This window comes from Podarcis filfolensis (assembly GCF_964270895.1).
Source record: "Podarcis filfolensis genome assembly, chromosome: 14".
Lineage (NCBI taxonomy): Eukaryota > Metazoa > Chordata > Lepidosauria > Squamata > Lacertidae > Podarcis > Podarcis filfolensis.
This window is the reverse complement of record NC_139616.1, coordinates 46,356,207-46,373,778: the sequence shown is the minus strand read 5'-3', so window position 1 is coordinate 46,373,778 and position 17,572 is coordinate 46,356,207. Positions and strand designations below refer to the sequence as shown.

General features: G+C 48.5%; 1 protein-coding gene across 1 annotated transcript; it reads left to right on the top strand.

Moving 5' to 3' along the window:
• Positions 1-672: 672 nt before the first annotated feature.
• On the top strand, positions 673-16,114 carry DRG2 (developmentally regulated GTP binding protein 2). The gene is made up of 13 exons (XM_083584664.1): positions 673-835; positions 1,728-1,888; positions 3,455-3,544; positions 5,000-5,060; positions 6,718-6,808; positions 7,473-7,545; positions 9,381-9,471; positions 10,360-10,457; positions 12,105-12,181; positions 12,877-12,965; positions 13,108-13,166; positions 13,792-13,845; positions 15,250-16,114. Exons 1-13 carry the CDS (start codon positions 772-774, stop codon positions 15,334-15,336), a joined length of 1,095 nt encoding a protein of 364 aa, XP_083440790.1. The 5' UTR covers positions 673-771; the 3' UTR covers positions 15,337-16,114.
• The last annotated feature ends 1,458 nt before the right edge of the window (positions 16,115-17,572 follow it).

The window sequence follows — 17,572 nt, the reverse complement described above, 5'->3', positions numbered from 1 at the left end:
GGCTCCGCAGCTCCTTCCACGCAGATACGGCGCCCTTCTCAGTTGTAAACGAGGGGTCAGCAAACTTTTTCAGCAGGGGGCCGGTCCACTGTCCCTCAGACCTTGTGTGGGGCCGGACTACATTTTGAAGGGGGGGGGAATGGACGAATAATAATGAACGAATTCCTATGCCCCACAAATAACCCCTCTAGAGATCCAGTTACAGATAGGTAGCCGTGTTGGTCTGCCATAGTCAAAACAAAAAAATTGTTTTCTTTCCAGTAGCACCTTAAAGACCAACTAAGTTAGTTCTTGGTATGAGCTTTCGTGTGCATGCACACTTCTTCAGAAGTGTGCATGCACACGAAAGCTCATACCAAGAACTAACTTAGTTGGTCTTTAAGGTCCCTCTAGAGATGCATTTTAAATAAAAGCACACATTCTACTCATGTAAAAACACCAGGCAAGCACCACAAATAACCCAGAGATGCATTTTAAATAAAAGGACACATTCTACTCATGTAAAAACACGCTGATTCCCGGACCGTCCGCGGGCCGGATCCGGCTCCCAGGCCTTAGTTTGCCTACCTATGGTGTAAAGTATCGCCCTCTCTCTTCGACGCGCGGAACGGAAAAGCCGCCGGCTTCGGTTGCCGCAGGGGACAAGAAGGCGCGTCGCACCGCTCCGGGATCACTTCCTGTGGGAGGGGCGGCTGACTGCAACCACTTCCGGGTCAACGCTCCCCCTTTGCTTTCCCAGGCCGGCTGCGCTTCCCGTCCCGGAGTGCCACGATGGGGATCCTGGAGAAGATCGCGGAGATCGAGAAGGAGATCGCCCGGACCCAGAAGAACAAAGGTTTGGCTCCTCCTTAGGACGCGCCGGCTGAATGGAAGAGGCTGCCCCTTGACTGGGGCCTTTGAAGCGCAGGCAGAAGTTCAGCAGGTGCAGCTTTTCTCGGTTGAAAAGCTTCGCCTGCTGAGTTTTTGCCCCGAGAGGGTTAAAAACAATAATAGGAGCTCTAAGGCCCTGGGCTGGGCAATGGCAGAGGGTTGAGGCTGTTTTTGCGGGGTCGGCAGGGTGTGGATTTATTAGATTTATTAAGGGAGGGAATGAACTGCGGGGTTGGGGGCGGGCGGCTCTTCAGATGGGCTCTTACAGCACCTGCATGCAAAGTTTGTGTACCAAGTGTGTCGCATTTGTTTGCCCCGCACTGCCTTTTCGTTAACGCTATTTTGCTTAAGCACTTTCTGTGTGTCCCCCCCCTTTGGTATAAATACATTTGGGGAGGGAAAACAAGTGCGGTTGCGAGGTAGCTAGGGGACTTAAAAAAGCGGGGGAATAAGACGGTGCATGGAGATTCATAACACTGAAATTTATTGTTGCTGATTTCAGGTCTCTTCACAACATAAAAACACAGAATAAGAACACAAAATGCATAATAAAAGTAAACAAACCAGAAACTATCAGAGAGTAACAGTTAAAAGCCTGAAGCTCTTCATTTTTAAAGTTCATACCTAGTGTGCGGTGAAATCTGGCTCTTTATCCCTTTCCCCAGCCCAGCTGAGTAATTGACAGAAATACAGCCGGAGGTGCTTTTCCCTTTAGAAAGGGGTTGACCAGGTTGGAGAGCTAGGCAAGAGGAACAGAGAAGGAGCCATTAGGAGAGTACAGGTGCACTAACTCATCAGTCACTGATTTTGTTTCCTAGTCATGTATGTGTGTGTTACTTTTTCTATTTCCGCTCTAGCCACCGAGTACCATCTTGGCTTGCTGAAGGCAAAGCTTGCAAAGTACAGAGCTCAGCTTTTGGAGCCTTCCAAATCGGCGGCGGGCAAAGGCGAAGGCTTCGATGTGATGAAATCTGGAGATGCCCGGGTGGCGCTGATTGGTTTCCCCTCTGTGGGTAAGGTCAGTGACACTTGGAGATTTCCTATTCCTGTGTCTGTTACTTGGTGTGCTTCCTTTTAAAGCAGGTGTGAGGAACCTGTGGCCCTCAAGATGTTGCTGGGCTGCACATCCCATCAACCCCAGCTAGCATCGCCAGGATTCAGAAACGATGGGTGTTTGTAGTCTGGAGGGCCACAGGCTCCCCGCCCTTGCTTTAAATGAAGTCTCACCCTCAAGTTTATAATTCAGGGGTCGGGATGTTGGGAGTCATTCCGCACAGAAACAGCAAAGATGTTTGTACGTTTAAGAACAGTTTTTGTGAGCTCTGGGCTGATTGGTTGCAGCTGGCCATGACTACAAAAGGAGAAAAGCTGCAGTTTGAACTTTGCCTGCAGGAAAAACACCCACAAGCTTTGCTGTTTGTTGTTTTGAAATAAAACCTTTATTTAATTTGGTTTTACACCTGTCTCATGGAGTCACAGTCTCTGTCATCTGCCACCAGTGGAAAATCCCCCTCTAGCACAGAAACCTTTATCCAGCGGCCAAATCTGTCCCTGCAGACCTCTCTGTATAGCATTTGGTACTCTCCCCAGCAGTGTTAGAAACTCAGATATATAAGCTAGGCACCAAATGGCTCTTTAAACCAAGGTTATAGTCACCAAATTGGAATGTTTAGTTGCCATTTTGGGGCAAGACGGCTCTAACGTCTTACTTTTTAAAGGGTAGATGGATGGACTGTGATTGATTTTTCAGTTAAACATATGACTGGATTAAGAGCTTTGAGAACTTAAAGAAGAAAAGTCACTTGATCCAGGGTCAGTCCACGCCTATTCTGACCTCTGTTTCTTTATGGTGACATTCATAACGTAAGAATATTGTCCACAACTGTGAGCAGGGCAGTGGGGTGGGGTAAATGAAGACAAGCAACAACAATTAGCTATAATGTTGTTCACTACTCCTGCTCAGGCTGCACTGTGAAAGTATTTGGGTTTCTGAAATTCATTCTGATTACGCAAATAAAATATAACACAGGCGTGGGCAAACTCGGGCCCTCCAGATGCTTTGAGACTACAATTCCCATCATCCCTGACTGCTGGTCCTGTTAGCTAGGGATGATGGGGATTGTACTTCTAAAACATCTGGAGGGCCCGAGTTTGCCTATGCCTGATATAACAAATAGAAGGCTACAGGATAGGGTATTAGTGTGTGAAAACAGTCCAGATCCAATGATCCCCAGGCATGCACCTCCAGATGGTGGAGTTGTCAGGCACCATCCTGGTACCCAGGCATCTTCACTTGATTGCAAATGATCAAAAGCCAGGTGCAAAATGCGCCTGGCTATTTTTGACACTGGTCACTGTCTCTCAGACTATCCTCCTTTGCAGGGTCATGGTGGATATTAAATGGGAGAACCAAGTACACCGCCTTGAGTTCTTTGGAGGAAAACCTGGGATGTAAAAGCAAACAAGCAATAAAATAAAATAAAATATGTTTTTACATGGAAAGTTCACATCAGCTCCGCTGCTGATTTGTCACAAGTGGGTGGCTTTTCTCTGCCACTGCTAACACACTCATCCTCCCTTTCAGTCCACCTTTCTGAGTTTGATGACTTCCACGGCGAGTGAGGCGGCTTCCTACGAATTCACCACATTGACATGTATTCCTGGAGTCATAGAGGTTAGTGCAGTTCCATTGGATTGCCATCTGCTGGGGCAGGAACGAAACCGCGCTGCGGTTTTATGTGAATGCAAGGGTTGGGGGCTGTTGAATTCTGTTTCTTTTAGAATGGGAGGCTCCATGTATTTCAGAAGCAGTCCATGTTTGCCTTCTGGGGTTTGCCAGATGTGAAAACTAGGAAGCCAGTTTGGGTCCTCTCTCCAAGAATGCACCTAGAGCAGATTGGAGGCCCACCAGCTGTGTTCTGATAGCCACCAGGGACTCGATAAATGCCCTGGTTTAGCTACCTGCTTGGGGCTGTGGAAATGGAAGGTTGCCACGCCGACAGCAGGGCAGAATTTACAGCTACTCAGGGTGGTGGGTGACCTCAGGCTAAAGCCACACACCCCTCTCCTCATGACGTCCCCCCATAGGTCCAGTTTTATACCCCCAATGTTCCCTTGAAGTCTTACATTGCCTCTTGCTCCTCTTTATAGAGGATGGAGAGGGATGGGTGTAGAAACTAGTCTGCTGCAGAAAGGTAAAATTTACATTAATTCTTCTGTCTGTTTTTGCCTCTGGTCCCACTCTCTACTTTGGATTTTTTTTAAAAAAAGCCTCCGGTATCAGAATCTTTTAGACCTGCCAATTCTCTTCCTCATTTTTGGGATGAACAAGTTTTAGATTATTGTTTTCACTCATCCAAGGAACTGTCCTTGTGGTCTCTGAGCAAAAAAAGCAGGCTGTGCAGTTCTAAATAAACCAGTAGATCACCTGATGAAGTGTGTGTGTGTTTGTAATAATAATAATAATAATAATAATAATAATAGTAATAATATACCCTGGGTATAATAATAATTTATACCCTGCCCATCTGGCTGAGTTTCCCCAGCCACTCTGGGCGGCTCTCAATAGAGTGTTAAAAACAATACAGCATTCTATATTAAAAACTTCCCTAAACAGGGCTGCATTCAGGTGTCTTTTAAAAATAAGATAGCTGCTTATTTCCTTGACATCTGATGGGAGGGCGTTCCACAGGGTGGGCGCCACTACCAAGACAGCCCTCTGTCTGGTTCCCTGTAACCTGGCTTCTTGCAGCGAGGGAACCGCCAGAAGGCCCTGGGCGCTGGACCTCAGTGTCCGGGCTGGATGATGGGGGTGGAGACGCTCCTTCAGGTATACATAACCGAGGCCGTTTAGGGCTTTCAAGGTCAGCACCAACACTTTGAATTGTGCTCGGAAATGTACTGGGAGCCAATGCAGATCTCTCAGGACTGGTGTTATGTGGTCTCGGCGGCCACTCCCAGTCACCAGCCTAGCTGCTGCATTCTCTGAACATGCATGAAGTGACCTGTAAGCTTAGGATATCAAAACCTGGGCGGGGCGGGGGGTAGAGGCTGGAGGCGCTCTGTATCATTCTAACCACCCCCTCCCTCCATGTGCCGCTTCACGGTCTTCTCTTTCGCCTTTTGCCAGTACAAAGGAGCCAACATCCAGCTTCTCGATCTGCCTGGGATCATCGAAGGAGCTGCTCAAGGTAGGTGGGGATTGTCGCCTGTGTCTCATTCTGCCCAGAGCAGCATTGACGTTCCCAGGGCAGTAGCACTTTTGCACAGTGACAAGGACCCTTTTCTTCAGCTTGATGGAGCACATTTGCTCCCGGGCAGCCTTCCAGAGGCCGTTCCCTCGTGGTGTGTGGGGACCAGAGGCAAAAGTGAGCAAAGCAACACATCCTTGTTCTATTTGTATGGCATCTTTCTGCAGTTAAGCCATGCCCAAGGTGGCTTAACCACATCAAAATATGTACCGTATTTTTTGCTCCATAGGGCGCACCAGACCATAGGGCGCCCCTAGTTTTTAGAGGGGGAAATCAAGAAAAAAATCTTATTTCCCCCCCCAGCCCCAAAGAGCAGCGTACAGGCTGCGCGCACCCTCTCCCTGCTGGAGGGGTTGCACGTGGCTATGGCACATAGCCGGGAGAGGCTGCGCGGGGCTAAAGAAGCCATAGCCATGTGCAGCCTCTCCCTGCTGGAGGGGCTGCGCGCAGCTATCCCTGAAGCCTTCCGAACGCAGACTCTCCTGGCTTCAGCGAAAGGAACCTGAAACCTCCTGAACGCAGCGGGAACTTGCGCTGCGCTCCGAAGGCCTTCAGGCGGCTATCCCTGATGCCTGGAGAGCGAGAGGGGTCGGTGTGCACTGACGCCTCTCGCTCTTCAGGCTTCAGTGAAAGCAACGGGAAGCCTCCAGAGCGCGGAGGGAGCACTCCCTCTGCGCTTCGGAGGCTTCGCATTGCTATCGCTGAAGCCAAGGAGCCTGCATTCGCTCCATAGGACGCACACACATTTCCCCTCAATTTTTGGAGGGGGGAAAGTGCGTCCTATGGAGCGAAAAATACGGTACATAGTTTATTCTGACAGTTACAAAATTGTAACAGAATATAAATATCCCTGAACTCTAAGCTAATGGAAGCATCTCAGTAAGTCTTCAGAAAAATTAAGCAGTCTGAACACAGATAATGAGGCTATGGCACAATAAAAATACAAACAACAATAAAAATACAACAATAAAAATACAAACAACAACAACAATACCACCCCCCTGTGAATCACATCCTCTTGCGTATAGAATGGGTGGGTTGGGACTAGAACGGGAGTTAAAACCCCTTTTTGATCTTGCAGTGCTGCCAGCTCCACCTGCTTTTGGCCCTGACTCTGTGCTGCATAGTCCCTTCCTATTAAGAAGTGTTCCTCCCACCTTGATTGCCAGTCAGGTTAATCGTGCAGCTAGGCCTGCCTCCTCCCTCTCTGTCCTTGGACAGTGAAAAGTCTCGTGGTCCTTGGGGGATGCTCCTGGGAGAAGGATGCAGCCAAGCAGCGGGCTGCTGAATTGCAGGCATTTTCAGCATGGGAAAGGGGGGGATAGTGGTCTAATGAGAACTGGCCTGGGGAAGGTGAGGAGAAGACGTTACCCAAGCACTGCCCTGCGTTTGAAGGAGTGGGGAGCAGCACTAATGGAGCTGTATTTTTTAAAATAAGCCTCTTTGGGAAGCCTTCTGCATCAAAAGACAGGGTGGAAAGCAATTCCTTGTTGGCATGATGCAAACAAGCAGAGATTCTGCTATTGCTTCTGCTACACAGCTTCTTGCTCTTCTGCTGTCATGGCAAGTAACTCCCATTTTCTCCTTTCCTTTGCAGGAAAAGGCCGAGGGCGCCAAGTGATTGCCGTAGCCCGGACTTCTGACGTTGTTATCATGATGCTGGACGCTACAAAGGGGGAAGTGCAGAGGTTAGCACCTAGAGGGCAAAGCATTCATTCGTGGGTTGAATTATGTGCAGATCTGCCTGAGGATTTGGCGCTTTCCTAGACTGGAAGGGAAAGGGTTGTGGCTCAGTGGTTGAGTCTCTGCTTTTCATGCAGAAGGTCCTAGGTCAGGGGTCGGCTACGTGCGGCCCACGAAGACCGTTTTACCGGCCCACGAGCCGCCCCTGAACCAAGCCGTCCGCTCGGCAAGTCCCCCCCACGCTGCGCTAAACCAGCGCAGCGCGGGGACTCGCCAAGCGGCACCGGAAATTGTGTCTGCGCACACGCAGATACTGGAAATCACGTCTGCACATGTCCAGACACTGAAAATCGCTTCTGCACAGGCGCAATTTTCAGCATCTGGGCATGCGCAGAAACAATTTCTGGTGCCGCAGACATGCGCAGACACAATTTCCGGCGTCACGCTGCGCCAGTCCAGCCCACCGACGATCTCCGTGGAAGTGATCCGGCCCATGGCTGGTAAACCTTGCCGACCCCTGTCCTAGGTTCAATTCCTGGCAGTTTTGGGTAGGGCTGTATGTATCTCTTCCTGAAACCCTGAGAGAGGGTTTTGGCTCTCATTTTACTGGGTTTATTTGGGTAATGGCTTGGTGGCTCTTTATGACCGCATCCTCCCTCCCTCCTGCAGAGCTCTGTTAGAAAAGGAACTGGAATCAGTAGGAATCCGGCTGAATAAAGTCAAGCCCAACATCTACTTCAAGGTGAGACACCGCAGGTGCGCGAATCGTACGGCTGACAGCTCCTCCTGTACAAAACACATAAATACAGCAATCGCCAGCTTGGTGGCCTCCAGGTATTGCTGGGGTCCCCAAACCCATCAGCTGCATCCAGGTTGCCTGTGGTCAGAGATGACGGAGCTGTGGTCCAAGAACATTTGGGCACCGAGTTGACTTATTTGTGTCTCAACAAATAAACCCCACACATGGGAGACAGGACAGAAGGTAGGGAAGGCTAGCCTCCCACACTTCTCCACCTTCCTTCCACCCCACCGGAAATGCTCCTCAGCTGTGTGTAGGAAGTATCCAGCTTTGTGAGATCACCCCCCGCTTCTCGAAATCGGCTCCTTAAATGGGTCGGGTCTGTCGCTTGATATGTGGTGGTGAAGGGGGCTGGGGAAACCGTTTGCAGGAGAGCCGCAAAGGTTCTTGCTTAAAATAAAGGTGCTTTGGCTTATTTAAGTGTATTGCTGCTTAAGTGAGCAGTTGGGTCAAATTCTGCCCATGTGCTTTTCATTGTTTCTCTGCAAGCAGAAAGGACTAGAATAGGGTTGGCGGGGAACTTCAGGGCCAGCGGCCAAATGCGGCCTTCCAGGACTCTTTATGTAGCCCTCAGGTTTGTCCCCAGCCCATGCCCCTCACCAGTCCTGCTCTGCACCTGCTTGAGTGGTTTTGCCTGGCTAGGATGTGTCCTTGAGCTCTGATGATGCTTCTTGCTCAGAGGGGTGCGAGAGAAAAAGCCACTAACATACTTGCATGGCTGGAATATACACTAATACTGTACAAAGGTAAGAGTTTCACACTTGGCTCTTCTCGCTTTTACATCTGGTCCTGCCCGTCACTGGCACGCAGCCCCTGGAAGGTTGCGTATGAGAGAATAAGGCCCTTAGGTAAAAAAAGAGGTTCTCCCTCCCTTTTAGAAATTAATAGCAAATAAAACAAAAGCTGGACTCAGGCTCCTTCGGGAGGAAGGGCAGGGTAGAAATTGAATAAATCAATACAGTGGTACCTCGGGTTACAGACGCTTCAGGTTACAGACTCTGCTAACCCAGAAATAGTACCTCGGGTTAAGAACTTTGCTTCAGGATGAGAACAGAAATTGGGCTCCGGCGGCGCAGCAGCAGCAGGAGGTCCCATTAGCTAAAGTGGTGCTTCAGGTTAAGAACAGTTTCAGGTTAAGAGCAGACCTCCGGAACGAATTAAGTACTTAACCCGAGGTACCACTGTATCCTGAAGCAGTCCAGGCCTCTTGCAAGCCGCTCTCTGACCATTGCTCTGAGTTGGATTTGAACCCAGAACAATCGTGTTCCAGTCTAGTGATTCACACATGCTGTCTTAAAGCAGTCTGCCACATCTGCCCCCATTTGGTCACATAGTGTAAAGGTCACCAAACTTTTTGGGCCCATGAGCATATTTGCAAACTGTAGGAACTGTTGAAGTCGCCATAAGGGCTTGCACTTTTGCTGCCCAGCCATTAATCACATCATTATTTATTATTATTATTAATACTGCTATTACTATTCCTACTACTACTCTTACTAACACTCCTGGAATGTAGTTTTAAAGTACACGAACATCTGCAAATGTCAAAAGGATTTAGCCCGTGCAAAATTGATGTGAGTGATCACTTTAGATCAAAATGAATATGTTATGGGATATACCAAAGAGGCATTCTCAGCAGTTCACCTTTCACCTCTGTCTGCATTAGGCAGTGCCATCCTATGCAAACGTTGCGGCGTCCAGTATACTCAAAATACTAACTTTTGCTGAATCAGCCTCGTTGAGGGCCGTCTTGACAAAGTCTCTTTTCTGTCTTCCAGCCCAAAAAGGGAGGGGGCATCTCCTTCAATTCAATGGTGACGCTGACTCAGTGCTCCGAGAAGCTGGTGCAGCTCATCCTTCACGAGTACAGTATCCTTTTTCACGGAGATTCTTGGTGGCTACATTTCTCAGCAAAGCGATTCGGGGCACCAGCAGTAAAAGTGCCTTGTAGTGTTGTTGGTAATGCCCTGAGCAGCTGAGGGTGGGTGGTTTGGACCCAGGCGACCTGAAAGATCCTATCTCCCTGCCTGGGTCCTGAGATCCTCGGGTGAGCACCTTCTCTTGGTCCCATCAACATCAGAAGAACTGTTGGTTGTGACGCAGGAGACAGAGCCTTTTCTGTGGCTGCTCCCAAGTTACAGAATTCCCTCCCAAGAAAGCTTAGCCTGGCTCCTTCCTTGTTATCCTTCCGCTGGCAGGCTAAGACCTTCCTGCCCAGACAGGCATTTGGAAACTGAGATGCAGATGATGCTGATATCTAGGCTGCTGTCAGAGCAAATTGTTCTGTAATTGCTGGTTCTAAATGTGTTTTGTTGTATTTGAATTAGTTTGCTTTTATTATTCTGCATTTTATAATTTTGCAAATGTTGTAAGCCGCCTTGAATCCCAACTTGGGAGAAAGGCAAGATAGAAATATATTTAATCATCGTCATAATGTGCTGGTCCTGAGATATCGCTGGGCTCAGGAGCGGAGCAGTAGGCTCAGACCGAGAATGAGGACGACCCTGGAGAGGCACTGCCAATCAGCGTTGACAATACTGGACTCTATCAGGCATATTTTCTTCTCGCGGCAACCCTTCGGGGTAGGTTTGGCTGCAAGATTGTGCCTAGCCTAAGATTACCTGGCCAGCTTTGTTGCCGAATGGGGATTTAATGTCCTTGAGTTTCACCAGCCCAAGCTGGATGCTCGTAACGGCACAACACACTGGCTCTCTTAACAAACACAAAAGTGTTTAACCTTGACTCTGCTCACCTAAGAAATATTTAATGCGGAGGTTCTGTTCAGGGAAGACTGCACACCTGACGAGTTCATTGATGTGATTGTTGGCAACCGGGTCTACATGCCCTGCCTTTATGTGAGTACCTTGTGAGAAGATTTGTACTTTTAACAGAATGGGATGGGGGGGGTGTATTTAACCATAAGCAAGGGTTTCTTTTCAGGGAACCAGTTTCTGAGGAACAGAAGTGGCAGTGGGGGAGAGCGATTGCCCTCCTGCCCTGCTTGTGAGCTTCCCATGGGCATCTGTTTTACCACTGTGGGGAGAGAATGCTGAACTAGGTAGACCTTTGGTCTGACTCTCCAGGCTTTTCTTAAGTTCTCAAACACCCCTGTGGAATGCCCTCCCATCAGATGTCAAAGCAATAAACAACCATCTGACATTTAGAAGACATCTGAAGGCAGCCCTGTTTAGGGAAGCTTTTAATGACTGGTGTTTTAATGTATTCTAATGTGTTTTTAATCTTTTGTTTGAAGCCGCCCAGAGTGGCTGGGGAAACCCAGCCAGAGGGGCAGGTTATAAATAATAAATTATTATTATTATTACAGTCATACCTTGGGTTTAATATGCTTCATGTTGAGCGCGTTTGAGTTGTGCTCTGCGGCAACCCGGAAGTAACAGAGCACGTTACTTCCAGGTTTCGCCGCTTGCGCATGCGCAGACGCTCAAAAAGACGTCATGCGCAGAAGTTGCAAAAAGCAACGCGCGTGTGCACAGACATGCCGTTGCTAGTTACGTTTGCTTTTGGATGCAAACGGGGCTCTGGAACGGATCCCATTCGCATTTCGAGATACCACATTATTATTATTATTATTATTACTATTACTATTATTATTTATTTCTACTTATAAGAGCTCTCACCTAGGTATTCTGAGTGAGTTATGCATTGATTTGAATAAGCTTAATATCCAGATCTTTGGCATTCTAAGACAGAATCCCATATCTAGAAAGCATCCACTCCTCATGTAGTTAAGCCTGTTTGTTTATGGTATTTGTACTCCACCTTTAGCCAGACAGGCTCTCAGATGGTCACGCAAAGATCAGTATTAAGATGATCCCTGCTCTCCAGCCCACAATCAAAGCAGACTTGATGCACAAGGCAAAAAAAGGGATAGGAAAGTTGAGGAAGAAGGAAGCACAATATGCCTGCAGTCTGTACCGTGTGCAATCTGCAGTTCCATGCAATTGTCAGTTAACCTGAGAATAAAGTTCATTCAAAAATTGAACTAATCGAAGTTCATAGCCCCTATGGTCGTGGAGACATTGTGCGGACAGAGGCTTATCTCTCTGAAAAGGGTGGTCAAAAAAAGAAAGACCCTTCTTGGGGGAAAGGGCTGTAAAGCTTTAGAAGAACCAGCCTGTTTTCCAAAACAAAGACGCAAACCACCAGTTGCCTTCCCTGCCTTTTTGGATACTGGATTGGAGATGGATCTATTACTGTTATAAACTTTTGCAGTGGAAATAAAATCGTCAGAAAGCTACAAAAGATAGCTGCTGCGTATAGTTTCTTATGAAGCCTGTTACTTTTTAATGTAGCACCATCAGGCATGTCCCTGCCCCAAGAGGCTTAGACTCCAAATGGGGCTTCCTCAACTTGGTGCCCTCCAGCTGTTTCGAACTACAACTCCCGTTAGCACCAGCCCTCAATTTAGCTGAACAGAGAAGAAGGAAACTGACTCCTTGCACCATTAATATTCATTTCCCCACCACCACCTTTTGGATTAGGTTTATAACAAAGTCGATCAGATCTCCATGGAGGAGGTAGATCGCCTGGCTCGGAAACCCCACAGCGTTGTGATCAGGTAAGGTGAACCTCCCCAGCCCTGTGTCTTGTGGCCAGCATGCAGTTGGCTTAATCTCCAGAGCATGTGGTACGAAGAGCCCTTTGGAAGAAGAGTCATCTTTGGCTTCTGTTCTCCCTGTATACCTTTTGTAATTAATACTTATTAGATTGATTCTCGCTAGAAGCTGAAGCCTATGGGCAAGTGCATCTCAAATTATGTGATGGGATGAAGCAGTGTGTACCCCCCCTCTCCCCACCTGGCCCAATGTGCCAGGAACCACTACTGTACTTGCCAGGAACCACTACTGAAGCATCCCACCAACATCTTGCAGACAGACACCAGTGCACTGACCCCCACTTTGAGTAGCACCACTCTAGACAATGTGCACATTTTTTAAAAATCTCAGCACGAACGAGACAACTATTTGAGGCAAGCCAAACAGGCTGAATATCTTCTCCCACCTCATCCCCGGTCTCCAAGAAAATGATCCCCATTTGATTAACAGAGAAATGGGAACCAAAATAGAAAAAAGATGTTTCAAATGATGTAAAAGGTTTTAAAGGCCTGGGAGAGAGGAGGAAGGTATTTCCCTGGTTTCGAAATGACATTAAGGTGCCAGGCGAGCCTCTATGAGGAGGAGATTCCACTGCCCAAGCCTTTTCTGTGTCGTTATCGCCGTGCCACCCACTTTGTGTGTGTCTGCCTCTCTCTAGCTGCGGCATGAAATTGAACTTGGACTACCTGCTGGAGATGCTGTGGGAATACCTGGCCCTTACCTGCATCTACACCAAGAAAAGAGGCCGTGAGTAGCACAAGCAGGCCAGCAGGATTGGATGGAACTAGATCTGAAAATGAATACGGGCTTCAGGGGAGGAGGGAGGATCCGAAATTCTCGTGCCTTAGTGACCTTGCTATTTTCTCTCTCTCTTCTCGGTCCCGGACAGAGAGACCAGACTTTTCAGATGCCATCATCGTACGGAAAGGGGCATCTGTGGAGCATGTGGTAAGCATTGAATTTTTGAGCTGCAGAAGCATCCCCCACCCCCCTGGCTATTTTCTCCACATACTCTTCACTGCCAGCTCTTCCTAAACTGAAACCATCCAGCCAAAGATTCAGTCTTCTTCTTTGAAAACACACTAGGGCAGGAGTGGCTAACCTGTGGCCCCCTGGATCAGCCCTATGCCCATTGACTGTACCGCCTGGGGCTTCATGGGAGATGGAGTCCAGGAAGATCGCACTGCCTTAGCTACCCTCTGCCTTTTGGCTACAGCTCTGCTTCAGGAGCAGTTGTTGCCTTAACTGCTTCAATGTCCTGAGCTAGGAAATAGGGTAGGCATTGTCCGGTGGTGCCTTCGGGTTTGGGGACTGTGGGGAAGAGATCCATTTTGGGGGGAAGGGAGAAGCTGTTCTGCAGACAGCCGTGAGCGTGAAGTTGTCACTTTGGCCAGGAGGAATTGGGTATGTGACGCCAGGCTCATTACTAAGAGCAGCTCCACTTCAGAACCTCTGCGACACGACTTTGGAAAGGGATAAGGGGTGTCATCTGCAAGGAGTACAGTAAGTAAAACTTAGGGAGCTGAGATTGCAAGGCCTCACCTAGTACATCTGAACCTTTTTCTCCCTTCAGTGCCATCGAATTCACCGGACGTTAGCAAGCCAGTTCAAGTATGCGTTGGTTTGGGTAAGTGTGCTATGACAAGAAAGTGGGGTGGAGCAGAGGGCTCGGGTGTCTTCGTCAAGTATTAGTGATATAGGCAGGAAACATGGGGAAAGCTTTTAGTGGCTTTTTTAAAAGGAAGTTTGACAAATGCACTAAAAGGGATGGGTGAGCTATTAACAGCAGCTCTGTAGAACCTCCGTGTACAGAGTAAGAATATCTGACGACCAGTGAGGACTGTTTCTTTTATGCTTCACTGGTGGGATTCCCACAGGTATTGCCAAATAATAATAATAATAATAATAATTTATTTGTACGCCACTAATAACTACCTAGCAGTTCGAAAGCACAAAAGTGCAAGTAGATAAATAGGTACCGCTCCAGCGGGAAGGTAAATGGCATTTCCGTGTGCTGCTCTGGTTCGCCAGAAGCGGCTTAGTCATGCTGGCCACATGACCCGGAAGCTGTACGCCGGCTCCCTCAGCCAATAAAGTGAGATGAGCGCCGCAAGCCCAGAGTCGTCCGCGACTGGACCTAACGGTCAGGGGTCCCTTTACCTTTACGTAAGCTGACTGGGTTGCGTCAGCCACTCTGGGTGGCTTCCAGCATATACGAAAACGCAATAAAACATTAAACATTAAAAAACTTCCCTATACAGGGCTTCCTTCAGATGTCATAGTGCCCTCCAGGTGGTGTTGGACTTCAACTCCCATCAGCCCCTGCCAGCATAGCCAGGGATGATGGGAGTTGTGGTCCAGCAGCATCTTGATGGCTCCCAAACTAGTAGCTGCATCTTGTTGGCTCTGTAGTCTCCTCCAGCTGGGGTGTTCTTGCATAACCAGATTGGGGCTGACCTTCTTGCAACAGGTAGAGAACTGAGGTGGGGATGAATGCATGGAAAGATAGGGTGGCAGCCTCAAGGGGCAAGCTGAGGTGTCCATCACAGCATCCCATAGCTCCCAGGGGGACAACCTTCAGCTCCAGACCCCCGCACACACCCCCTGCTCAATTTCATGTGCTCTAATTTCAACAAGGGGTGGGGGAACATGGAAAAGAGGTGGCGGAAAGACGAAAGGAAAACAGGGGTGGTCTTCCCCACCTTCTCCTCTCAACAGGGAAAAGAAGGCTCACCCCTGTTGCACCTGTTGAATCCATTAGGCCCCAGATAGAGAACCCGTAGCCCTCCAGTTATTGCTGGACTCAAGCTCCCATCACCCCTGACCCTTGGCCATGCTGGCAGGGGCTGATGGGAGTTGGAGTCCCACAGCATCAGGGGGCGGGAGTGCTCAGAAGGGACCCCTTTCTTGGAGACATTGGCAATCCATTGGCAAGTGGCATTGGGCAGTGGTAGGGGCACCTCCCTCTCTTCTTGCCCGAGAGACCCCCAAACCGGGGCTGGTGAAACTCTGTTGTTTTTTGGCTTTCAAGGGAACCAGCACCAAGTACAGCCCCCAACGAGTAGGACTCAGCCACTTGATGGAACATGAAGATGTCATCCAGGTTGTCAAGAAATAATCCTCGTCGCTGGTCCCTCTCCCTGCTCTGCTCTGCAGTATTTTCAACGCGACTCGGCAGAAAACTGTCTAAAAGCCAAAAAGAAGAAGAAAAGCCTCTGTCTGTAATGGGAGGTTTTTCCTTCAGCTCCTCATAAGCTTCCATGAAGCTTCCACGGAGGATAAGAGACTACTGTGGAACTTCTTGCAGGTTAGGGAAACGGAGAAGAGAGGTTCTTGTCTTACATACTGACATGCTTAAGGGGCACCTTTCAATAGCATGGTCTTGGGTGCCTTTAAGATGCTCGGAGCGGGTTTGGTTGTGACTTGACAGCTGCCCAGAAAAGTGGCCTTAGATCCATGAGCTGAAAAACACAGGAAAAGAACCATCCATCCTCCTCTTGTTTCTTCCTCCCTTCCTTCTGTGTGTGTTGGTTCACGAGCAGAACAAACAGCCCTGTTCAAAAATCAGCACTTCCACTTAGACAAAAATGATTCCGGGCAACGCAAGGATTTGTTTACAGGTGGATTGCTTCATTACGTTCACAGAGTGCCCCGTGGAAGTTCATTTCCACCCATTTTCTGGCTAAGAGGGGTGGTGTTGATAACTTCCATTGGGGTTAACGGAAACGAGGCCATCTCCTCCCTCTCCCATATCACCCGTTTGGCAAGGCGGCAACCAAGAAACAGCACACCTGCTGCTCCTGCAGCTCTGCTCGAGAAATTTACTTCAGACCCATCAGAAGCCATTTGCCCTTCAATTGAAATAAAGAATGATTCTCATTTCTCTTTGGAACTCCCATCATGTCAAAGTTGTGAAGTATCATTTTCTAACTGCTGTGAAATATTTCCAGTGGTTCTTTTTATGCTCTTGTTCCTGAGGCTGCAGCTTTGCTTTTCCTCCACTGTAGGGCTGGTCCTGCCTGCTTTTAACAGCTTATTTTGAGCTTCTATTTGGCTTTTCTTCTTAACAGTACGTTTTTACAATTTGGAAATCTGCCAGGGTTTAGGTGGTGTTCTGGCTGCTCCCGTTCTGCCCAGGGTTCTCTTATGTGTGGCTGGGCACACATGGCAGGGAGAAAAACTGTTGCATTAAGGGAGTGAGTTTATATTTCAAAACTTCCATGGCCTATATTTGTGGAATGTATTTGTAGGATATCGTAGAGTTGGAAGAGGTTCAGAAAAAGGCAACCAAAATGATCAAAGGGATGGAGAAACTCCCCTCTTAGGAGACATGGCGTTTGAAACTTTTTAAATGAGAGAAAAGTTGAGTAGGTGGTGACATGGTAGAGGTATGGTATAGGCATGGAGATTTATTTAACAACAACAATAACAGTGTATACCAAAGAGGCCACAGATAATTAATGGCCAAAGGCCTGGCAAAAAGGAAATATTTGTGGCTGTGCTGAAAGCTATGTAATGAGGGCAAGAGGTGAGCCTCCCTGGGGAGAGCATTCCACAAGCAAGGGGCCACCACCAAAAAGGTCTGGTCTCATGTTTCAACCCTCTAGGTCTCCCATGTAGGGGGCATACCAAGAAGGGCCTCAGATGACGATTGCAGGGTTTGGGTAGGATCGTACGGGAAGAAGTTTCTGCCAATCGGGTTCCCTCCAGATAACCTCCCATCCAGCCAAGACCAGTTTGACAAGGCTTCTGTAGGCAAGATTCTGACGCCAAGCAGGCGCCCAGACTAGACCTCAAAAAAAAGCTTGCAGCTGTCTTGTTACAGTCAACCTTTTCAGTGGTAAGTGGGAATTTGTCCAAACTGTGAAGTCTTAACACGCCCAAGTTTATTTTTCTTTATTTTCATTACATTTCATATCACGAGTTTCCTCCGGAAAGCTCCAGCTGGCGTGCGTGACTTTCTCCCTCTGTTCTATCCTCCTGACAACCCTGTGAGGTGGGCTAGCCTGAGTGCTAGTGATAGCTTTGCTATCTCTGATTTTCATGCAGAAAGATGCTACGCCTTCTCTTGCAGAAGTCTGAGAAGACTTCTGTGTACACGCACACTACTTCTTCCCGAGTTGCTGATAGCTTGCAAATAATCCCCGGCCCCAGTAGAAGAGAGCCGTTTCTTCCCCTCCCAAGCACAGGTGAGAAGAATAGGAGTCATCAAATATGCATGGGCCCACTGTAGCTGGCAAGAGCCTCGCAGCAAACATGGCGCTGTAGGCTCAGGAGAGGCATCACCTCGCCGTCAGCAGGCGCCAGCTGGAAGCTCAGCTTCCCCCAGGTTTTGGGGGACAGCGAGGGCGTCC

Excerpts from the sequence above, each read along its gene's own strand:
- DRG2 (XM_083584664.1), top strand. The coding sequence starts at position 772 with ATGGGGATCCTGGAGAAGATCGCGGAGATCGAGAAGGAGATCGCCCGG. Across the intron at positions 3,545-4,999 it reads GTATTCCTGGAGTCATAGAG|TACAAAGGAGCCAACATCCA; the intron begins GTTAGTGCAGTT and ends GCCTTTTGCCAG. Across the intron at positions 6,809-7,472 it reads ACAAAGGGGGAAGTGCAGAG|AGCTCTGTTAGAAAAGGAAC; the intron begins GTTAGCACCTAG and ends TCCCTCCTGCAG.